This window comes from Pan paniscus, chromosome 12, assembly GCF_029289425.2.
Source record: "Pan paniscus chromosome 12, NHGRI_mPanPan1-v2.0_pri, whole genome shotgun sequence".
Lineage (NCBI taxonomy): Eukaryota > Metazoa > Chordata > Mammalia > Primates > Hominidae > Pan > Pan paniscus.
The window spans coordinates 26,327,734-26,352,750 of record NC_073261.2 but is presented as its reverse complement, the minus strand read 5'-3'; the positions used below and the strand labels follow the sequence as shown (position 1 = coordinate 26,352,750).

At 40.3% G+C, this 25,017-nt stretch overlaps 1 protein-coding gene across 50 annotated transcripts in view; it reads left to right on the top strand.

The window, feature by feature from the left end:
* MAP4K4 (mitogen-activated protein kinase kinase kinase kinase 4) overlaps positions 1 to 15,655 on the top strand; it is a 193,558-nt gene extending 177,903 nt beyond the window's left edge. For 27 of the 50 annotated variants that reach the window (XM_055107573.3, XM_055107561.3, XM_055107560.3 and 24 more), the window contains 7 exons: positions 1,155 to 1,298; positions 6,709 to 6,843; positions 9,335 to 9,435; positions 11,247 to 11,396; positions 11,937 to 12,096; positions 12,955 to 13,094; positions 15,325 to 15,655. In XM_055107573.3, the coding sequence (XP_054963548.1) occupies positions 1,155 to 1,298; positions 6,709 to 6,843; positions 9,335 to 9,435; positions 11,247 to 11,396; positions 11,937 to 12,096; positions 12,955 to 13,094; positions 15,325 to 15,408 (914 nt within the window). In that variant the 3' untranslated portion in view covers positions 15,409 to 15,655. Of the gene's footprint in view, positions 1 to 1,154; positions 1,299 to 6,708; positions 6,844 to 9,334; positions 9,436 to 11,246; positions 11,421 to 11,936; positions 12,097 to 12,954; positions 13,095 to 15,324 lie in introns of all 50 variants that reach the window. The other 23 variants (XM_055107564.3, XM_055107556.3, XM_063594752.1 and 20 more) reach the window with 1 other exon arrangement.
* Positions 15,656 to 25,017: the final 9,362 nt, after the last annotated feature.

Genomic DNA, 25,017 nt, shown 5'->3' with positions numbered 1-25,017 from the left:
GTCCAAGGCTTTTGGAACAATTTCTACATGGAATGTGTAGTTTTTGAAGATAGTCATGACTTGAATATTTTAGCAAGATTAGGATTGATTGGATGTACATCATGAGAAAGTGGAGGGAAGCTCCTTTAACAACCTTAATTAAGGTCTCTATCCGTCACTTAAAAGGTTGCCAAAGGCTGAACAATTGTGAGAGCAGAGGAAAGGGAAAGGAGGGACAGAGAAGGGGTTTTCTCTGGCTGTAGTGGCCAGTTTTAGCTAGTTTGGCAGAGCAGCTTGGGAGCTGTTGATAGAAACGGCCAAGTCACGAGGCTAGTTTCAGTAGAGATCTGCAGTGGGTGGAAAGCAGGAGGCAAAGTAGCAGCATGGAATTAGGAGTTACTGGTTCTGAGGCACACTCATGCACAGGTGGGTGGGTGTCACCAGATGGACAGCAGTGGAAATGTCTCCACTGAGGAAGCAGAGGGCGGGTGTGGAAATAAGGAAGGAGGCAGCAGAAGAGTGTGGAGACTGTGACAGTACAAGGTTAGAGAAGTAGGGTGAGTCAAATATCAAATCACAATATTTTGATAGTCCTAAGAAATGGAAGGACAAGAGAACTGACTACAGTTGTTTCTTGATGATGGTGGAAAGTGATCTTTAAGAAAAGCTTAAATGTGAGTGATGGAAGCCGAATCATAAGCTGTTAAGGATTTGAGGGCTGCATTTATATGGCCCATTCCAGAGATTTGCCAATGAAAGATGAGGAAGCACAAAGAGATCATGGTATCAGATGAAGGTTTGTTCAAATGTGTGATGTGGCTAATTAGACATAGAATCTGTAAAGATAGGAAATAATCAGCATATAACATTCTCGAGGAACTGAGGAAGAACTAGAAACTAATGGATTATTAAGGAAATTGATGGGATGAGGGTTTCTTGTTCTTTCCCTTATCCTTTCTTATGTTTAAATATGTCAGCATCATTGCTACATGGTGATGTATTGCAGGATTGGTTACTTTAACTGTTTAACCTTTGACTATTTTAAGGATTTCTGCTTCTGGGTGAATTAAGGAAGCTGCACTTTTTTCCAAATAGATGATGTTATCCTTTCTATACAACCTGGGGATTTGCCAAGCACAGCATAAAATTGAGGCCTTTCTGTGTCCCTGAAACAGGAGTGAATTTGCTAGTGGGTACAGAGAGTGGCCTGATGCTGCTGGACAGAAGTGGCCAAGGGAAGGTCTATCCTCTGATCAACCGAAGACGATTTCAACAAATGGACGTACTTGAGGGCTTGAATGTCTTGGTGACAATATCTGGTGAGTGTTTGTTTTGTAAACCAGAATATGTGACACCATCTTAACAATATTGTAGCTTTACACACTAAACTTCAGTTAGCTCATTCGCTGATGTACTGGCTAAATAAGGTACAACCACATTGAGACTTGACAATAGTGTGAGCTGAAGACGTATTCAGAGGTGACACACACGCCCATTTGATCTCTGGCTCCTCCGAAAGCAGTCTTGAGAAGCGTATGAATGTGTTCTTTCTCAGTGGCATCTCTCACTGCCCTCTCTGCCCAGTTGCTTGTTAGATTTCATTTGCCTTGTCCAATATGTAGGTCTGTGTCCACTCCTTTCCACCAGACTTTTTTTTTTTTTTTTTTTTTGAGACGGAGTCTTGCTGTGTCGCCAGGCTGGAGTGCAGTGGCGCGATCTTGGCTCACTGCAAGCTCCGCCTCCCAGGTTCAAGCAATTCTCCTGCCTCAGCCTCCCGAGTAGCTGGGACTACAGGCAAGTGCTACCAAACCCAGCTAATTTTTGTACTTGCAAAAGGAAGTATTCTTTGCCATTATTGTAAAAGTATTGTATTATGGTTTTTATTATGTGAATTAACACAATTATGTCTCTTTTTTACTTATTTATTTATTTATTTTTTGAGACGGAGTCTCACTCTGTCACCCAGGCTGGAGTGCAGTAGCACAATCTCCACTCACTGCAAGCTCCGTCTCCCAGGTTCACACCATTCTCCTGCCTCAGCCTCCCGAGTAGCTGGGACTACAGGCACTTCCCACCATGCCCGGCTGATTTTTTGTATTTTTAGTAGAGACAGGGTTTCACCATGTTAGCCAGGATGGTCTTGATCTCCTGACCTCATGATCCACCCACCTTGGCCTCCCAGAGTGCTGGGATTATAGGCATGAGCCACTGCGCCCGGCCAATTATGTCTCTTTTTAAGAAGAGCATTTTTCTTAGTATAAATTGTGTAATATAAACTAGTACAGGAAAACAACTACAAGAAATAAAAAGTAAAATCATCCAGAGATCATATCTTTTAACTTTTATAAGTTTTTAAATTCCAGTTTTTTAAGCATACACCACACTCACTGTATACTTAAGGGAAAAAAATCTGCATAAAAATGGTTATACAATATTTCAAACATAGGATAATGGCACCCAAGTACTAACTATAACTAGCCAGTTTGAACAGTTGTTGCAGTACACTGTTGTACATACAGTCAGCATCCCTGTTCCTCCCATATCTACCTGTCCATGGCAACCTCTTTCCTGAAGTTAGGGTGTATCCCATCCAGGCCTGATTGTCCAAAACACGTAGTCTGCTTTCTCCATGCCATTGAACATCCTTCCATGGCCTCCATTTTATATGGCTAGAGGATGTTTCCTTGCATAGATGTATTAAAATGTATTTAGTTATCTTCTCTTGCTGCCCTTTAGGTATATTCCCTTTTTTCTCTCATGTGAACATTTTTCACAGATATCCTTGTAGCTTACTTAACCTTCAGGCACATACCATGTTGCATAGATCATAATTTCCTAATAATTAGTGTTATTCCTTGGTCAGATGGCATGCAAAATTGTAAGACTTTAAATGAGTCTTATATACCACTACTTACAGTCACTTATGATATTATAATCACTTATGATACCACCAGTGATTTTTATTTAATTGTCTGCTTGTTAGTACAAGCTTGTTATGTAACATATTTGCTTGAAGTTATTTTACTTCTAATATATGCTTTGGTTGTTAAGTAAAGGAGTTTCTTGAAATGCAAAAATTTCACTATTTATACTTAAATGAGGAAACAGCCATTTAAAACTAGAGTGCTGATGGATGGTAGTTTTTTAAGTTGGAGAAAACAAATCTGCATTTAGTGATCCAGTGAAACAAGACAGTTCATGGGGATCAATACTCAGCTGAGACCAGGTGCAGTGGCGTATGCCTGTAATCCCAGCAATTTGAGAGGCCAAGGCAGGAGGATTGCTTTTGCCTGGGATGTCGAGGCTGCAGTGAGCTGTGATAGCACCACTGCACTCCAGCCTGGGTGACAGAGTGAGAGCCTGTCTCCAAAAAAAAAAATAATAATAATAATAATAATTATAATCAGCTGATACCAGTAATCATTTTTTGGTCTACTTTTCTGTTTTTTTTTTTTCCTTCCTTATTAACTTTCAGTGGTTTTCACAATCATAAATGTAGTACATGTCAATTGTAGGAAGCTTCAAAAATAGAAGAAACTTAGGAAGAATAAAACAAAATGTCACCCCCATCTCAGAGATAACTCTTGTTAACATTTTATATTTCCCTCTCCTTTTCTCTGTAAATATATCTCACAAGATGGAAACAAAACATTATATATAAAACTGTGTGGTCTTTTTCTTCTCTTAACATATATTGAATATTTTCCTGCAAACAATTCCCCAAAAGTTAAAAGGATTATACTGAAGTATGATATACACAGAAAGTACAGATAAGCATACAGCTCAATGAGCTGTCACATGCAGAATCCATCCAGATAGCCCCACCCTGGTGAGGACATGGAACATTGCCAGCACCCCAAAACTGCCCTGTGAAGCCACCCTGGGACTGCCCCCAGAGGCAAGCACTGTCCAGACTTTGAACATGTTAGGTTGATTTTGCCTTCATTGAACTGATTTTATATAATGGTAAAACAGTATGTGTTCTAGTGTCAGCTGCTGCTTTTTTTTTTTTTTTTTTTTTTTAAGTAGACTTTTTCTAAACGTTTTTTCAGTATTTTGCAGTTTAGCCATTCTGAAGGGGTGTAGGAATTAATAGGTGTATCTCATTTTAATTTGCAATTTCCTAATGATGTATGGTACATCTTTTCTTATGTTTGTATATCTTCTGGTGAAGTATTTCTTCTGTCTTTAATCCATTTTGTAATTGGATTGTTGCTTGCTTATTGTTGAGTTTTAAGAGTTCTTCGTGTATTTTGGATCTAAGTTTCTGATCAGATATGTGTTTTGCGGATATTTTCTGCCAGTTTGTGGCTTGTTTGTTCATGCTGTGGAATGATGTCTTTTGCAGAAGAGAAGTTTTTATTTTAGTGAAGTCCAACTTACTAGTTTTTTCTTTCATGAATTGTGCTTCTGGTATTGTATCTAAAAAGTCATTGCCAAATCCAGAGTCACTTGGATTTTCTTCTGTTACCTTCTAGAATCTGCTTTACAGCTTTGTGTTTCACATTTAGGTCCACAATCCATTTTGAATTGATATTTGTGAAAGTTTCAAAGTTTGTGTAGATTTATTTTCTTTTGCCTATGGATATCTAGTTGTTGCAGCAGCATTCATTAAAAAGACTAACCTTTCTCCATTGAATTGCTTGTGCTCCTTTGTAGATTACTGCTATATTTGTATAGTTCTACTTCTTTTTTTTTTTTTTGACACGGAGTCTCAATCTGTCATCCAGGCTGGAGTGCAGTGGTGAGATCTCAGCTCACTACAACCTCTGCCTTCCGGGTTCAAGCAATTCTCCTGCCTCAGCCTCCTGAGTAGCTGGGATTATAGGCATGTGCCACCACGCCTGGCTGATTTTTCTATTTTTAGTGGAGACAGGGTTTCACCATGTTGGTCAGGCTGGTCTCAAGCTCCTGACCTCATGATCCGCCCATCTTTGCCCCATAAAGTACTGGGATTACAGGCGTGAGCCACCGCGCCTGGTGTATAGTTCTATTTCTGGGCTCTATTTTTTCCCATTTATCTATTTGTCTCTTTTTGTGCTAATAACCACACTGTTTTGATTACTGTAGATTTATAGTAAATCTTGAAGTCAGGTACTGTCAGTCTTTCAACTTTGTTCTTTTTTAATGTTATGTGGACTGTGTTGGGACTTTTGCCTCTAGAGTCAGCTTATTGATATGTACAAAATAACTTGGGATTTTGATTAGAATTGCATTGACTCTGTGGATCAAGTTGGAAAGTACTGATGTCTTGACAGTATTGACTGTTCTGTCCATTAACATGGAAATCTCTCTCCATTTATTTAGTTCTTCTTTGATTTCATCAGAATTTGTAGTTTTCCTTAAGTAAAACTAGCAAAGGGCTAATTTTATTAGATTTATTATACCCATTTTGTTTTTTTAAGTACTAGTATAAATGGTGTTGTAGTCTTAATTTCAAATTCTAATGATTTGTTGCTGGTATACAGGAAATACAGGAAAGTGACTCACTGTTTTATTTTATTAGGCTTGTATCCTGCAACCTTGCTATAATTCTTGCTATAATAGCTTATTAGTTCCAGCAGGGTTTTTGGTTGGTTGGTTGGTTTTGGATTTTTTTTTGGTTGATTCTTCAGGATTTTCTACCTAGACAGTCATGTCTTCTGTGGAGAAAGACAGTTTTATTTCTTCCTCCCCAGTCCTTGTACCTTTTATTTCCCTTTTTTGTCTAATTGCATTAGCTAGGACACCCAATATAACATTTACTAGGAGTTATGAGAAGGGAAATCCTTCCCTTGTTCTCTGTCTTATGAGGAAAGCATCTAGTTTCTTGCCATTATGTATGACGTTAGCTGAAAGGTTTTATGGTAGATGTTTCTTGTCAAATTGAGGCAGTTCCCCCTCTATTCCTATTTCCCTGAAAGTTTTTATCATAAGTAGGTATTGGGTTTTGTCAAATGTTTTTCTGCATCTGTTGATATGATCATATGATTTTTCTTCTTAGCTTGTTGATGTGTGTGGCTGACGTTGCCCACCATCATTTTTGTTGTTGTTGCTTGTAGCTGTAGTCTCTTTGTTCCTTTAGATGACTACACCACAATGTATTTACTCATTTTACTATCCATTCAGACATTATTGTTTCCTGTTTGGAGCTATTAGGAACCATGCTGCTATGAACATTCCTGTTGTTGTACTTGGGGGCATACATATACATTTATATTAGGAGAGAGATTACCAGACCATATGTAAGATATGCACATATCCTACTTTAATAGATAGTGCCAAACTTACAAAAACAGTTCTAACAGTTTACAACACTAGTTTCTGAAGTTTCTAGTTGTTCCACATCTTGCCTACCTTTGATATTGTCAGTCTTTTGAATTCTAGACATACTGATAGGTATATGAAATCATCTTATTACTGTTTTAACACACGTTATTACTGTTGAGAATGAGCATCTTTTTGTGTGTCTGTGAGATCACTTCTTTTGCAAAGTTCCAGTTATAGTGGCACATCCAGTTTTTCTATTGTTATCTCCTGTTCTATTTGATTTATAGGAGTTTTTTACATATTCTGGATTATGACTCCCTTGTCAGCTGTTTCTGTGGTACACATCTCCAACTTGTGACTTGCCTTTCACTAGGTTTAAGTGCTGGCCTTAAGTGATTGATTTCTTTTGGTTACTATTGTTATTAATGATGAGACCTACTTCTGAATATGCATGTAAAATATTTATATTTATTTTGCTAGGCAAAAAGGATAAGTTACGTGTCTACTATTTGTCCTGGTTAAGAAATAAAATACTTCACAATGATCCAGAAGTTGAGAAGAAGCAGGGATGGACAACCGTAGGGGATTTGGAAGGATGTGTACATTATAAAGTTGGTAAGTTCTAGAAGCGTCATATTTTGTTTTTCCAGAGTTTGAATAGAGTTTGAATTTTAAACTTTAAATTTTCACAGGTTTTTTGAAGTTTGTAATAATAAACTTGTTTCTGAAACACGTGGATCATTTCTGGTGTTCTGTTTCCAAGGCACATTCTAATCTTGAGGTCTCATCTAGACATTGTCTTACTCCCTCTGTGCACCTATATGCATAACAGAGTTCATCCCTGCACCTCACTCCGCCCTCAGTCTCCCCCACGCTGTGCATCTTGTGAGAGTCTTTCCACTCCTCCTCTTTGACAGTCCACATTCTTCTCCTCTGTAAGATGTGGTTGACAGTAACCTCTTTAAGGAAATCTTGTCAGTGGAAGCCAGCTGACTTGAGTCCTTTTTTACATGCCAGGCTTATTCTCCACTTAGAGGTCTGGAGGTCCTTGGCAGGCACTGATAAGAGTGTTTGAGAGTTTGACTCAAGGGCTTATGGCCTGCCATTTTGAATTAAGTGCCTGTGCACAGCTACTATGCTCCTCACTAGTAAGTGAGCCCAGCTGGCCAGTCAGTGTTTTATGGCAATTGTATTGTTTTTTCTCCTTGGCATGAAGCAGTGATTCTCATGAAGTAAAATCTCACAGGAACAAAACCAAAACTCTTTTTGAGATGGAGTTTTGCTCTTGTTACCCAGGCTGGAGCGCAATGGTGCGATCTCAGCTCACTGCAACCTCCACCTCCCGGGTTCAAGCGATTCTCCTGCCTCAGCCTCCTGAATAGTTGGGATTACAGGCACCTTGCCACCACGCCCAGCTAATCAAAACAATTTTTTTTTAAACATGAAAAAACCAAAATACTGGCACTAATGTTAGACATACGGGAGAAATAATGGACCTTAGCCAAATTAAAGTTTTATAGGAAAGATGTTATAGTCTAACAGAATTTAAACAGGAAGTTTTTCTATATACCTAAAACTGATTAATGTTACGGGCCTATTGAATGTTTGTTTCTGCTTGCGTGTTTTCTTTTTTCTATGTTTATGAAAATATATACATCATCAGTTCCTCTGTTCCGAGGGATGTTGTCATGCTTGGCATTGTCTTGTTGGTGTAGTTTGTCTGCACCCCTCAGCTCATGGGTTAATGGTGATTGTGGGAGCTGCCTCAGTATCTCTGACAGTTCTAATGATATGGGAAAGTAGAACTATCTGCTTAGGATAGATTTTAGGATTAGGGTTTTCTGTGTTTATGTGAAGTATTTTTATGTGTTGAGGTATAACTAAAATCATCTAAGGCTAAATGTAATGAAACAGCTCATAACAGATGAAATGTACATGAATAGATTATCCTGCAGGGGGAGCAAGAGACAGACGGGTTAAAAGTCTGTTGGGCTTTTCCCCAGAACAAAACAGTAGGCCTTCAGGCCTGTCACTCATACAGAATGAATCACAAGTATTTTCAGGAGATAAGTGTGGGTAATATCATTCATTCGTTGTCATTATGGTTGCCACCAAGAATAGGGAGCTATTTAAATGTATATTAAATTAATAAAAATTAAGGAAACCTTAAAATTTAGCTCCTCAATGGCACTAGTACATTCTAAGTGTGCAATAGCCCCATGTGTGTGGTGGTTATATTAGCAATACAGATACGGAGAGTTTCTATCATCGCAGAAGTCTATGAAACCGTACCGGTTTTGTCAGACTGTTATAAACCTTTGTGTCTTAATGTTCGTTTATTGATTTATTTAAACAGTGGTAATATATAGAGTTTAACAAGGGGAGTTATCAGTTAACAAGTTCCTGCTCATGCACAAAGAAGGAATCAAGTAGCGGTGTGATGTTAGCTTGTAAAGAAATCATGGATCTGCATTAGTAAGTCACAGGTACTCAAGGACCCCTGGGAGTACTTGTTTTGGCAGAGTTGCCTGGCAGTAAGGGCACCAAAATAGCTATGGGAAGGAGGCAGTTTTACTACTTCTGTAGATCAGGAAATGGTCTTAGTGATACTTGGACTTGTTGACAGATACTTCTGTTGGTAGAATTCAGGACTCATGAATATTTTAGTATAAGCCTTTTTTCTTCCTCAGTCTGTGTGAGCCCCATGCAGGACTAGGGAAAGTTGTAAGGAGGACCTCGGTCTCTGTGTGTTTCAGGAGTCTCTTGGCTGATTAATCATGTTGTTACTCATTTGGAGTAATACTAAGCCCTTGAAGACTTCAGGGTGGTATACCTGGCATTGTCCTTGATTTTAAAATATCTTGGAATCTATTATAAGAAGATTAGGATCATTAGCGAAAGTACTCATTGATGGTCAAAATACATTAAAGAGCTGGAAAAGGAAACTGTGAGGTGTGATCTCTCTCTCTGAATTTTTCCCCTGCTTGTTTGGATGAATGAATAGAAGGCATATTTATAAAGTTTGCAGAAGACAACTAAAACAGTTTAGAGGGCTATGTTGATACTGACCTGTGCTTCTCTTGCTTTTTTATTTGCTGCTTTTCAGTAAAATATGAAAGAATCAAATTTCTGGTGATTGCTTTGAAGAGTTCTGTGGAAGTCTATGCGTGGGCACCAAAGCCATATCACAAATTTATGGCCTTTAAGGTAACAACATCAAGTGAATTTAAAAGTAGTATTGGCCATTCAAGCTGCAACCAAGAGTCAGGGAATATGTTTAAAAAGTCTGAATGTTAAAATTGCTAATATAAAAGCTATGTGCTAATATAGCATATAACTTTATCATAAACCATTTCTAATGTAATGTAATAAGCTTAGTTAAGCTGCTTTCTAAGCCCACAGTGAGAAGGAGAGAGAGATAAATGTTGGGTAGACACTTTAATCGATGTGGCAATGTGTTCACAGAGGAAAAGAGAACAGTATTTCCACCCTTCAGTTAAAAAGGTGACCTTCACCTGAGTCATGGATGCGTGTAAAGATTTAGATGTGTTTTTGATAACAAAACTGTGTCTAACGGGCAGTTTTAAGATATATCTGTTCATAAAATACTAATTAAAAATTACAGAAATTCCGATGACAACATTATTATACACTAAGTGAAAAAAGTTAAAATATTTCATATGATTCCATTTTTGTTTCAATAAAAAACTCAGCTATAACATCTGAACTAATGTATAAATTAAGATGTTTTTGCCATTTTGCATGTATACAGTTTTAGGAAAGTAAATGATGGAGTACTTAGTCTTAAAATTAGGACTGTTTTCATTTGTGAGTTCACAAAAATACTCATGAAATTTACAAATATACCTCACATTGCCTGGTGATTGGCTTTTTAGAATAGTTTTTTTATATTTTATTGAAGGGGTAGGTTTCATTTATTTGCAAAATTTGTGTTTTTGGATTGCTTACTGCTTGATTTCCCAGTGAAGCAGGATAGATGGAGTTACAATATTCGCTTAAAAAATAATATTCGCTTAAAAAATAAATCCAAGTGTTACTGAATAAAGAGAATTGGTTATACAGTTATATTATCTTCTGAGATCTGGCCTTAATATCCTTTATATACCAGATACCGTACTAGTTGGTTTTATACATATTACCTTATTTAAAGCTGCTGTTTCATTATCGTAGTCTTGTGAACTGTGGGTAGTGATGTCAGTGAAAAATGGAGACCACCAGCACAATCCAGGCTGTTGTAGCACATACGGCCTTTTCACCATTTTAGTCTAGTCAGAAAATTAGAGACCTTTATAGTTCAAATAGCTACTAGTATGATAATAGTGATACAATTTTCAGTGTGTGACTCCTACAACTCCTCTCGCTCTACTGTGCATTTGAATAGTTGAGTAGCATTCTTAGGAAAGTCCTCACTATTTTACTTTGCATGATTTTCTGATCAAGGCAGCCAAAAGCACAGTAAATGACAGAGCAGAAATCTTGATCTGGAAAGGGAGATTTGGAACATAACTTCTGGAAGAAGTGTCTTCTAGATGCTAATTAACAGGCAAAAACATAATAAAGACTAATTTTGTAGAATATTGTTGCCTTACGGTTGTTGCCAGTGTGGCTCAGTAATTGCATAACTGAGTATGTTGGGTCCTCTCTAGTTTGATCTATTAGAAGTAAGTTCTCCGGCCGGGCGCGGTGGCTCACGCCTGTAATTCCAGCACTTTGGGAGGTCGAGGTCAGGAGATCAAGACCATCCTGGCTAACGTGGTGAAACCCCGTCTCTACTAAAAATACAAAAAATTAGCCGAGCGTGGTGGCGGGCACCTGTAGTCCCAGCTACTCAGGAGGCTGAGGCAGGAGAATGGTGCGAACCTGGGAGGTGGAGCTTGCAGTGAGCCGAGATGGCGCCACTGCACTCCAGCCTGGGTGACAGAGCGAGACTCCGTCTCAAAAAAAAAAAAAAAAAAGTTCTCCTTCATCTTCTCACTTCTCTTATGGCTTCTTTGCAGTCATTTGGAGAATTGGTACATAAGCCATTACTGGTGGATCTCACTGTTGAGGAAGGCCAGAGGTTGAAAGTGATCTATGGATCCTGTGCTGGATTCCATGCTGTTGATGTGGATTCAGGATCAGTCTATGACATTTATCTACCAACACATGTAAGAAAGAACCCACACTCTATGGTTGGTTGACTGGCTTCATTTTGTTTTGACTTTCTTCTTTACTCTGCTTAGTGAACTAACACAAGCAGGGATTCATTTCCCCTTGGTGTGGGGGTGAGTATTTAAATGATATGCAATTTTCAATAGCTCCATGCTCTTAGACAAGTGGAAATCCGCCTTCCTGGCTCTGTGGAGCCCTTGTGAAAACCTCTTAGCTCTTGCTTTGACTAACATGGGATGGATTTGGGGCAGTTGCTGCCAGGCCAGAATATCCCTGGGTTGGGAGTGGTTCTCAATTGGAGCCCAGCATCCAATGTTTCATGGGCCTCAGGACATGTGAGTCAGTAGAGTATATTACTGGGAAAAAGCAGAGTTGGGGATATATATTGCATGACTATTCTAAAATGTTAATCTAATTGCTGTATTTATCTTCAGAGATATGGTACCAGCGCATTCACTAAGAGTCTTACTGAGCACTTGCACAGGGCTGGAAATAACCACAGACGTTCTTCCCTGTACTTTGTTCCTGTTCTCTAGATCCAGTGTAGCATCAAACCCCATGCAATCATCATCCTCCCCAATACAGATGGAATGGAGCTTCTGGTGTGCTATGAAGATGAGGGGGTTTATGTAAACACATATGGAAGGATCACCAAGGATGTAGTTCTACAGTGGGGAGAGATGCCTACGTCAGTAGGTATGGAGAACTTGGGGAAAGGCAGCATTTGTGAAAGTGGAGCCGTGTCTGAGACTCCATTTATTTATCATGCTGATTTTGTATGTCCTTCAGACCTTTTGACTACCATTGAACAGAGTAGTTGGCAGTAGATGGTGGAAAGTTAGATTGTAGGCCGTGGAAATAGTCATAGGTCTATTTGAGAACAAAATCCAAGTAATTATTTTCTACTTTAAAAACTCTATTATCATAATCTCTCATTTAATCCTTAAAACATCCAGAGGAAAATCGGACATGTTTTTGTTGACCACTTTGTAAAGGGAGACAGAGAACTGGTAAAGAGACAGAGAATTGGTAACGAATTGGTAAAGGGAGACAGAAAGGGAAGTTATTTGCACAGAATGCTAGAGCCATAACTACAAACAGCCTTGTGCATAGTTTTCTAGTTTGCATTCAGTAATAAAGACCGATATTTGACATTTTCATGGGTTTCTATTCCAAAACTATTTTGGTTTTATTGTAATTAGGTCACTGTCTCTGATCACTCATGATTTCTCTTCCCTGCCGTCTCTCATGACTGGATTGATAAAAATCTGTGCACTAAACTCTAAACTCAGTGGGTAATTTTTCTAGATAGGCGTGAAAGGCCTAAGGAAAATGAAATAGATCAACCACTGATGCAAGTAACTACTTCACAGGATAGGCAAGGTGGTTACAAAGGCAGAGTTCCTTGAAAACAAATCCTTAAATACTAGGCATTTAAATTTTAAATTTTAAAAAGATTTAGAAGTATAAAAATATATTTTTATTAAGTAAGCAACATCTTTTCAGGGCTGTTTCCTCATCTTTAACGGTTTGCAATTTTTCCCTCCCCAAAAGCATATATTCGATCCAATCAGACAATGGGCTGGGGAGAGAAGGCCATAGAGATCCGATCTGTGGAAACTGGTCACTTGGATGGTGTGTTCATGCACAAAAGGGCTCAAAGACTAAAATTCTTGTGTGAACGCAATGACAAGGTAATAGTTCCCTTATGGATTCTTTTTAGTTGCTCTATCTTTTAATAATGGCTTGTTTTCCATGGAGTTTGATGATTAATTTCCTTGGAGTTTTGATAAAAATAATCAAGGAACGTTTTAAACGTTGCTTTTTAGTCATGTTTGTGAGGATTGGGGAATGTTTTGCTTTTTGCTATGAGGGGATAGAGATATTTTTCTCTGTAGAAATTAACATATTTGGGTTTTGCTTTGTATATGTATTTTTAACTCTATTAGATGACCAGTCTAGGCTATAATTAGAGATAGGGAAGATAAAAGCTGCCAGTTTAGTTGGCTGGAATTCTTTTGTGAGTGGAAGGAACCACCGTGCCATTTGGGTACATCAAAAGGTTCCTCTGACCTAATGTGTGTCAAGAAGATGCCCCTTGTTAGTCTGTGAGTGGTGAAATTGCTTCCTAGGTTTGCATGTCAGAAATGTTTCACAGTAAAAATCATCTTATGCAGACATAACATACCTCCTGCACCAGAGACCCCATGGCATGACACCCCCTTTGCTTTTCAAAACTGGCCATATCACTCCAGGGACGATTCCTGTGGCACCTTCCTCCCAGGAAGTCCCTTTCAAACTGGCTTTGGAGTTGAGCAGATAGATGGCCAGGGGCGTTGACCCATCCCTGCCAAGGGAGAAGGCATCGAAGGTGGAACTGATTTTTACTAAGCCTACCCTTTCTTTCTTCTGCCCAGTCAGACAAAAGCATGTCTGACTACCTAAGGCAAGACACCACGACCTTTGAAACTTGGCCCTGAAGAACGTTTCCATCTTTTGCGTCACATTGACAGACTAGCAGTCAGCCCAGTTCTCAGATTTAAACATTTAGTCATTTAATGCAAGAAAGAAGAAGCTACACATCTGTCCTTGGCAGCTGGTCCTGCTTGCCCGATACATCCCAAACACAAAGTCACTTCACCTCTACCCACTGTCTTCTGCAACCCTACAACTCAGTTTCAAGTGGAGTTTTGCCTACAGATTATCTCCCAAATCTGTGACCTTGAAAATCTCTACAGCTCAGACCTAATCCAGGATTTTGTCAGCTTGTTGGCTTATACTTTCCTAAGTATGTTTACCATAGCTGCAACTATAACATTCTTTGAATTTCAGGCATTTAAATATTTTTATCATGCATGTCATGTCCTTTAAGATTTATTAATAAATGGCACAAAAATTCTATTTATGGGTTATATGAAGTAATTAATACATTTTTTGTTGATTTTTAAAAAGAAATTAGGTTGTTAAGGAGTCTTCCGTGTTGCTCATTGTGTTTTTTAAAGACATTTATTTATTAGAAGGTGTTAACAGTAGAAGTGGAAAGAAATAACTTCAGAAACATTCATTTTTTTCCTTTGTCGTCTCACAATATGCCAATGTGTAAGGAGTTAGTAGTAACAAGCCTGAGTTGTAATAAAAATTGGCTGCAGATGGTCACTCCTTACAAATTATAAATTGATAATTGCCCCAGAGGTTTTTGTGGGTTGTTTTTGTTTGTTTGTTTGTTTTGGTGACGGAGTCTTGCTCTGTCGCCCAGGATGGAGTGCAGTGGCGTGATCTCGGCTCACTGCAACCTGAGCCTCCTGGGTGCAAGCAATTCTCTTCCTCAGCCTCCTGAGTAGCTGGGATTACCGGAGCCCACCACCATGCCCAGCGAATTTTTTGTGTTTTTAGTAGAGATGCGGTTTCACTATCTTGGCCAGGCTGATCTTGAACTCCTGACCTCATGGTCCGCCTACGTCGGCCTCCCAAAGTGCTGGGATTACAGGCATGAGCCACCATGCCCAGCCTTTTTATTTATTTATTTATTTATTTTTTGAGACAGAGTCTTGCTCTGTTGCCCAGGCTGGAATGCAGTGGTGTGACCTTGGCTCACTGCAGCCTCCACCTCCCGGGTTCAAGTGATTCTCATGCCTCAGCCTCCTGAGTAGCTGGGATTACAGGTGTGTGCCACCACATGGTATTTTTAGTAGAGATGGGTTTTGTCATGTTGGCCAGACTGGTCTGGAACTCCTGGCCTCCCAAAGTGCTGGGATTACAGGTGTGAGCCACTGCGCCTGGCCTCAGAGTTTCTTTTGAAAAGGCTCTTCAGGAGTCTAAGCTTCTCGTACTTGACAGTGTTGAGGATGATGGTGGCTTAGATTCCCTGGCTGGAAGTGCTTCATGACCATGGTAACCATTCCCTCTCTTTTCTTGCTTTTGCAGGTGTTCTTTGCCTCTGTTCGGTCTGGTGGCAGCAGTCAGGTTTATTTCATGACCTTAGGCAGGACTTCTCTTCTGAGCTGGTAGAAGCAATGTGATCCAGGGATTACTGGCCTCCAGAGTCTTCAAGATCCTGAGAACTTGGAATTCCTTGTAACTGGAGCTCGGAGCTGCACCGAGGGCAACCAGGACAGCTGTGTGTGCAGACCTCATGTGTTGGGTTCTCTCCCCTCCTTCCTGTTCCTCTTATATACCAGTTTATCCCCATTCTTTTTTTTTTTCTTACTCCAAAATAAATCAAGGCTGCAATGCAGCTGGTGCTGTTCAGATTCTACCATCAGGTGCTATAAGTGTTTGGGATTGAGCATCATACTGGAAAGCAAACACCTTTCCTCCAGCTCCAGAATTCCTTGTCTCTGAATGACTCTGTCTTGTGGGTGTCTGACAGTGGCGACGATGAACATGCCGTTGGTTTTATTGGCAGTGGGCACAAGGAGGTGAGAAGTGGTGGTAAAAGGAGCAGAGTGCTGAAGCAGAGAGCAGATTTAATATAGTAACATTAACAGTGTATTTAATTGACATTTCTTTTTTGTAATGTGACGATATGTGGACAAAGAAGAAGATGCAGGTTTAAGAAGTTAATATTTATAAAATGTGAAAGACACAGTTACTAGGATAACTTTTTTGTGGGTGGGGCTTGGGAGATGGGGTGGGGTGGGTTAAGGGGTCCCATTTTGTTTCTTTGGATTTGGGGTGGGGGGTCCTGGCCAAGAACTCAGTCATTTTTCTGTGTACCAGGTTGCCTAAATCGTGTGCAGATGGTTCTAAAAAAAAAAAAAAAAAAAAAAAAAGGAAAAAAAAAAGAAAAAGAAAACGTGTGCATTTTGTATAATGGCCAGAACTTTGTCGTGTGACAGTATTAGCACTGCCTCAGTTAAAGGTTTAATTTTTGTTTAAACCTAGAAGTGCAACAACAGTTTTACCACAGTCTGCACTTGCAGAAGAAAGAAAAAAATTCAAACCACATGTTTATTTTTTTTTGCCTACCTCATTGTTCTTAATGCATTGAGAGGTGATTTAGTTTATATGTTTTTGGAAGAAACCATTAATGTTTAATTTAATCTAATACCAAAATGACCAGATTGAAGTTTGACTTTTATTGTCACAAATCAGCAGGCACAAGAACTGTCCATGAAAATGGGAAATAGCCTTAAGGCTGATGCAGTTTACTTACAAGTTTAGAAAGCAGAATGCTTTGTTTTCACCAGATTCACCATTAGAGGTTGATGGGGCAACTGCAGCTCATGACACAAGATCTCATTGTTCTCGATGTAGAGGGGTTGGTAGCAGACAGGTGGTTACATTAGAATAGTCACACAAACTGTTCAGTGTTGCAGGAACCTTTTCTTGGGGGTGGGGGAGTTTCCCTTTTCTAAAAATGCAATGCACTAAAACTATTTTAAGAATGTAGTTAATTCTGCTTATTCATAAAGTCGGCATCTTCTGTGTTTTAGGTGTAATATCGAAGTCCTGGCTTTTCTCGTTTTCTCACTTGCTCTCTTGTTCTCTGTTTTTTTAAACCAATTTTACTTTATGAATATATTCATGACATTTGTAATAAATGTCTTGAGAAAGAATTTGTTTCATGGCTTCATGGTCATCACTCAAGCTCCCCTAAGGATGTTACCGTCTCAGAAAAGGATCAGGACTCCATGTCACAGTCCTGCCGTCTTAACTTTCCTCTTGTCGAGTTCGGAGTGGATATAACTGCATTATGGCTGCTTTAACCTCAGTCATCAAAAGAAACTTGCTGTTTTTTAGGCTTGATCTTTTTCCTTTGTGGTTAATTTTCCTGTATATTGTGAAAATGGGGGATTTTCCCTCTGCCCCCACCCACCTAAACACAGCAGCCATTTGTACCTGTTTGCTTCCCATCCCACTTGGCACCCACTCTGGCCTCTTGTCAGTTTCCTGTTCCTGGTTCCGTCTTTTTGAAAAAGGCCCTCCTTTGAGCTACAAACATCTGGTAAGACAAGTACATCCACTCATGAATGCAGACACAGCAGCTGGTGGTTTTGTGTATACCCGTAAAGACAAGCTGAGAAGCTTACTTTTTGGGGAAGTAAAAGAAGATGGAAATGGATGTTTCATTTGTATGAGTTTGGAGCAGTGCTGAAGGCCAAGGCCTCCTACTGGTTTGTAGTTAACCTAGAGAAGGTTGAAAAATTAATCCTACCTTTAAAGGGATTTGAGGTAGGCTGGATTCCATCGCCACAGGACTTTAGTTAGAATTAAATTCCTGCTTGTAATTTATATCCATGTTTAGGCTTTTCATAAGATGAAACATGCCACAGTGAACACACTCATGTACATATCAAGAGAAGAAGGAAGGGCACAGGTGGAGAACAGTAAAAGGTGGGCAGATGTCTTTGAAGAAATGCTCAATGTCTGATGCTAAGTGGGAGAAAGCAGAGAACAAAGGATGTGGCATAATGGTCTTACATTATCCAAAGACTTGAAGCTCCATGTCTGTAAGTCAAATGTTATACAAAAAAAATGCAAATGGTGTTTCATTGGAATTACGAAGTGTTTAGAACTTGCCGGCTTTCCCATAGGTGGTAAAGGGGTCTGAGCTCACACCGAGTTGTGCTTGCCCTGCTTGTGCAGCTCCAGGCACCCGGTGGGCACTCTGGTGGTGTTTGTGGTGAACTGAATTGAATCCATTGTTGGGCTTAAGTTACTGAAATTGGACCACCCTTTGTCCTTCTTGGCGGGGGCTTCCTGGTCTGTGCTTTACTTGGCTTTTTTCCTTCCCGTCTTAGCCTCACCCCCTTGTCAACCAGATTGAGTTGCTATAGCTTGATGCAGGGACCCAGTGAAGTTTCTCCATAAAAGATTGGGAGTCGTTGAAATGTTTAGATTCTTTTAGGAAAGGAATTATTTTCCCCCTTTTTACAGGGTAGTAACTTCTCCACAGAAGTGCCAATATGGCAAAATTACACAAGAAAACAGTATTGCAATGACACCATTACATATGGAACATTGAACTGTTAGAGGAGTGCTCTTCCAAACAAAACAAAAATGTCTCTAGGTTTAGTCAGAGCTTTCACAAGTAATAACCTTTCTGTATTAAAATCAGAGTAGCCCTTTCGGTATTGAGTGCAGTGTTTTTTACTCTTTTCTCATGCACATGTTATGTTGGAGAAAATGTTTACAAAAATGGTTTTGTTACACTAATGCGCACCACATATTTATGGTTTATTTTAAGTGACTTTTTATGGGTTATTTAGGTTTTCATCTTAGTTGTAGCACACTTACCCTAATTTTGCCAATTATTAATTTGCTAAATAGTAATACAAATGACAAACTGCATTAAATTTACTAATTATAAAAGCTGCAAAGCAGACTGGTGGCAAGTACACAGCCCTTTTTTTTGCAGTGCTAACTTGTCTACTGTGTATTATGAAAATTACTGTTGTCCCCCCACCCTTTTTTCCTTAAATAAAGTAAAAATGACACCTATTTTATGTGGCATGAGTTTCGAATATGTTCTGACCCTTCAGAATGTTTCCTTCCTGTGAGGATCCATATTTTATGCATACCTGCCTACCCTGAGCTTCCCGTACCAGAGCAGGCTCCTGTATTTTGCTATTTCAGATGACAGGGGCTTGCCCAAGGCCAGGTGTAGATTATGAAAGTAGCAAATGTTTGTCTAAAGACCTCAGAGATGAAGTGGGAGATGAACCTCCATCACCAGGTTCCTGAAGACAGTATGGAGTAAAGCTGGTCCTTAAAGAAATGTCACATTTTTGCAGTTTTGAATTTGGATCAAAAAGTACAACAGCATGATGTCTATAATAGGTCAATTAAAGTAGCTCTTTCTCAGTTTGGCGCACAAATACTAACTTGGGTTTAATAATTGGAGCCCCTTCAATATAAGGTCATTGTGTCTTCAGTGCTGGGGTTCCCCATCAACCCCCCCATAGGCCTGGTAGGCATGATCACCGTCGGGCAAATCTGGGGCCATGCTCTCAGTGTTGGCACCTCACCTTAGTCTCCAGGGCTGCCCGTGCTGCATCATCATCAATTAGGTATATTAATAAACCACTTCGTGTTTCATCCTAGAAACATGCTATCTCTCTAACGGGAAAATATAACTCCTTAGGCTGTCAGATGAGTAAGTTTTTTTTTTTTTCCTACTTGGTGTGTGGCGGTTGGTGGATGATTATGAATAAAAATCTGGTGGAGTTTTCTTGGGACCATCATGCAATCCTCCTGTTCCAATTTTCTCCTCCACTGGTTGAGATTTCACTTAATGGGAGCAACGGGGGATCCAATCAAGACCCTTCAGCCAACACCAGCTCTGTGTTTTGGCATCACATTCAAACATACAGTAAAATTGGTGCATTCTCTGGCATCTACTTCAAAAAAAAAACCAAAAAAACCCATGCTTCATTTAAGCAGAAGTAGCTAATGTATTCTATAAAGTAAAATGGCTAAGGAATCAAAACTTGGGGAAAGTAGTTACTATATTTTCTTACGTGAGAAGATAGGCACTCAAATACTGCGTTCCCATACCTGGTCTACCTCTCCCTTAGGTTAATCAGACTGTGTCCTTGTGTCAAATTCTTCCTGAAACAGTCTCATCTTTGCCTCTGTCCTGCCCAGCTTCTTTGCTGTTATCTTGTTCACTATTTCCTAAGGGATACATAGCCTGCATATTAGCCGAGATTGTTTCTCAAATTTAACCACTTATTAAATTCAAACTCTGCTCCTCCTGAACTACCAAACATGCTGGCACAGAGCAGGCACTCAGATTCCCTGGCTGTTTGCTTAAGTAGCATGAAATAACTCCTATGTTAATCCAAGGGAAAACCAGCCTGCCTGTGCAGTGTGGGACGGGCAAGGAAGTGCTCTGGTCTTCCTCTTCTTCCAGGTCTTCCTTCCAGGATGTGCTGGGGAAGTGTAGTCCCAGGAGGGCTGCAGAGCTCCACTGCACTGGGCATGGGCCATCCTGTCCCATAACAGGTTCCCAGTACTTACCAGTCCCTCCAGCTGGAGCTTGGGTGCTGGAATAACGCTGCAAGGACTCTTGATTTCTGAGACCAATCTAGTTTGCTTGTTTCTAAGAAATTTGGATTAGATATTCCAGCACAAAGTGACTTTTAAAAAATACTCATTTCTATTTTGGCCAAAAGTGTAAAATTCAGGCAAGTTACTCACCAGAGTTCTGTGGAGGGATGCGGACAGAGCTGACCAAGGCCATTCTGCTCTTACCCTGATGTAACAGCCCTTAGAAACTAACATTAAGTAACTGTTCCACAATAAATGGTATTGAGTACCTCTTGATTCTTGGACAGCTTTATTGAGATACAATTCACATACTGCATAAGTCACCCATTTAAGTAGACAATTGGGTGGCCTGTAGTCTATTCAGAGTTGTGCGTCCATCACTAACAATTTTCCCACGTTTTTATTACCCCAAGATGATACTCCATACCCCTTTGCTGTTATCCTCCAATCTCTGCCTCCCTTCACTCTGCCCCCCCAAGCTTTAGGCAGTCCCTAATCTACTTTCTGTCCCTATGGATTGGCTGTTGTGGACATTTATAGAAATGGAACCAGTCACCATGTGGCCTTTTGTGACTGGCTCCTGTCATGTAGTATAGTGTGTTATAGCTCATCCATGTTGTAGCACGTGTCAGCACTTCATTTCTTTATATTGCCATCCTTGGTTCTTAATCTATGTTCCTGGTGTTATACTTGCAACTAACTCACTGACAGCTAGGTCCCCAGCCTCAAAAGTTGCAGAGTTAACCTTTCACCCCTCAGGGGAAACAGCCCCAAAAGCAGCTCCAGAAATGGGTTCCTCCCAGGTGTGTTTCAGTTTAAGCTCTTAGAAACCCAGGGATCTCTTTCCATAGATGATCTTGATGCCAAACGTAGGCTTATCATAGGTCAGATGCAGCGAGTCAAGTTTTGGAATGGGGGACCGTTCTGGAAGCACAGTTGCCAACATAGGCCCTGCCTGCTGTGGAGAGCAAACCTCCAACCCGGAAAAGTTGGGATCTATGGGCGTTCTTTGTGTCCAAATCCTAAATCAGGGTTCTGAGGTTGTCCCCTCTAACTTATGTGGGCTCACCCCTAGGAAGGGACGTAGGAGCTGGCTTTGCTGAGCTGGGATCCTTTTCTGATCCTTGGCAAACAAATGGAGCTGTCACATTTCACAAGGGCCTTGTCCTGTTGGCACCTCATGTATCTTACTGGCATAGAGCACATTTCCTCAGTGCTGCCTCCTGGAAGCCCTGACTGTCCACAGACTGTCATTTGCAGGGTACATCATTGAGTAAGTGTAGACACTAGTAAACTTCTGGGAACTTGGTGGCATTCTGGTCAATCTAACAAGTTGAGCAACCACTGTGTGCTGAGCACACAGTGCTTAGTATATTCCAGATGTTAAAGCAGAGCCTTTAGTAACTGTGTGTGTAAAAGAGACTTAACACTTTTAAGCTACAACAGCATGCAGCTGCTAGAATAGCTGGCGTGAGTTTGAACTGCATGGATTACGAAGTGAGAGATGACCCCCTTTGGTGGTCAGGTCACACTTAGATACACTTATAGAGGGACTACCTGTAGCCTCATCGCGGGAGAGGGACACAGCAGGACAAGGCTCCAAATTAGATCCAATGAAGATGGGTCAAAAGAAAAGAAAATAATTGGTAGAAGTAAGCATATATTCCTTTAAAAATCAAAATATCATTCAACCTTGATCAATCCATCCTGCTTTTGGGGTAATTAACAATGATAGCAATGGGATTTTATGTATATTTGCTACGCACCAGGCCGTGTGTACTAAGGGCTTTTACACTTGCCTTCTCAGCCTATAGAAGAGGAGACTAGGCTACCCATTTGTTAATTTAAACTTATTTGGAGAGACACAAATGCAGGAGCCAGAAGATAGAGCTAGGAAAAGTGGGTTGAGTGCCCTGGGAGCAGCATCAGCCTCCAGTATGAAAGGGACAATCAGAACTGTCTAACGGGATGAAACAGGCAACTTCAATGGCTGGCCAGGTTCACGGCCCTTGAGGCAGGCTTTGTTGGGCTGTAGAGGACCTGAAATCCCTTCAGCACCCCGTAGAGTCACCTACCTTGAGGTAAGTTAGGACTAGATATGTGTAAGGGTGGTGTATTAGTCCATTTTCACACTGCAGATAAAGACATACCCAACACTGGGTAATTTATAAAGAAAAAGGTTTAATGGACTCATAGTTCATGTGGCTGGGGAGGCCTCACAATCATGGTGGAAGGCAAGACAGAATGAGAGCCAAGTGAAAAGAAAAACTTCTGGAACTATCAAAGCTCATGAGACTTACTCATTGCCATGAGAACAGTATGAGGGAAACCTCCCCCATGATTCAATTGTCTCTCACCAGGTCTCTCCCACAACACATGGGAATTATGAGAGCTACAACTCAAGATGAAATTTGGGTGAGGACACAGCCAAACTGTATCAGGTGGTGAGCAATTCATGAGCCACTCAAGAACACTTCTGAACTCATCAAATGGCTTCGATATTCTTTGTAAATGGGAATGGACTCTGGATGCAGTAGAAATGGGGTCTGCCATGGTAGAGGTGGGGACTTCTTCAGGACACATGGATGTCTCATTGGCTCAGTTAGCGCACTCTCTGGGACCTCTCTCTGGAAGGCTGGCTACACTTGATTCTTTATTCCTGGTACTGTGGCTGGCTCCCCAGTGAACCCTACAGCAACCAGGTTAGGAAATCGACAGGCTTTCCCACCGCAGGAAATGGGCGGATCCTGCTAGATCAGAGATCAGGCAGAGTTCTGTCTGGCCCTGGAGAGCCTTTCCACAGGTAGTCAACCCTTTAGGTGGCAAAAGAGAAATGGCTGCATGTACCCAGACCCAAATCTGTTAGATTTCCAACGTTAAGCATAGAGTGCCCATATATTTTTTTTAATTTTAAAAGAGTGTCATTATATAAGGCCAATTAAAGAAATAGTGTGGATCTTAAGTTTGAATTCAAAGGTCAAGCAATGAGAATAGATACTGCCTTGCTGTTGGAGTTTATAGATAATATTTGTCAATGTCTGTATCTAGTTTTTAGTTGTCTAATATGGAGAAAATTCTGATGCCCACAGGTACATGATCACAATTTTTAAACAGTTAACCTTGCAAGATAAGAACCTAAAAAATATATGAAGTCAGCAATTTTGGGATACTTTTTAATGATTCAGGAGTAACAGAAGCTTTTAAGATAGGCACAAAAATAAGTCAACCTGTCAACACAAGCTATCATTTTTCTTGATCTCTAGTGTAAAATATATAATTGTGCACATTTTAAAAAAGTAATATATTTCACAATATATTGCAGAATGTTATTTCAACATGTAATCAGTATTATAAAGAATGGGATAATTGACTTTTTTCATTTCATACTAAACTTTGAAACCTGGTATGTATTTTACACAACATTTGCCAGGTCCCACTAGCTGCATTGAGCACTGAATAGCCACACGAGGCTAACATTTTGCCAGAGGCTTTATGTACATTATTATGGTTACTCCCCTCTGGAGTCTTTGGAGGTAAATATTGTTGTCTACATCTTACTGAGCTCCTAAAAATTACATAACCTGCTGGAGGTTGTTTTAGAGTTTATCAATGGAGGACCCAGGATTAGAACCTAGTCTGCTAATCTTTAAAGGCTAATTTTTCTGTACTTCAGTGCACATTAGTTTGGTTAGTGTTTTCAAAGAGTTTTGGGCACACTAATTTTTTGAGTCAAAGGCTTGCTGACTAAGACGTGGTTTCATTGGAATGTTACCTGTAATGCAGGCTGGGGTGGGATCCTGACAAACCCATTGACTCATTTCATTCATTCACTTTTCATCAAGAAACCTGGATTTTAGAAAATAGATTTTACACCCCCTCGTCTATAAAGCTTGTGTTCCCTGCCTGTAATAAAACAAATGCAGAAGAGCCAAAAATAGGTGGAGGACACAATTTGCAAATCTCAAAGGGGTGAATGTGGTGGTGCCTGGAGCCTAGGAAGACCTCATTCCTCCTCTGGAGACAGACGTGGCACCGTGTTTCCTTCATTTCCTTGATGCTGTGAGGAAGAGGGGGTATCAGCCGAGGTGTTTCATGTCCCCACAAGAAGTCGCTTGCCACATGCTGTAGGATCCGTGCAGCCAATTGGCTGCACTTCCCGTGGCAGGTGGTGGGTGTTGTAGACAGGATGCTGTGTCCTGTGCAGGGAAGGGGGTGGTAGCAACCTCTGAGTCACCTGATAGGAGCGAGGTGGAGCCCATCCTGCCTGGAAATGAAGTTGTCAGAGACTTCTCATAGTTGTGGGGGAAAATCCCACTCCACCATTATGTATAGTTACTGGTGCCTGTCGCATAACACGTAAAAGAAGGAAAGGAACACAGACTCGTGGTAGAAACTGAGAAAAGTGACAGTAACTCTTGGTGTCCTCGCAGCATGTTCATACATAACCTAGTCATTGACTAAGAGGATGTTGAGTGTCCATTCTTCCTGCATCACTCCGTACTGCAGGAAAAGCTCAGGAGATCTCCTAAGAGTCCAGGCTCGAAGATCTCTACTGCGAAGTGCAACCCCATTGTCTTAGTTTATATCTTTAATGCTTTGATGCCAGTCTAGAGAGCTAGATGC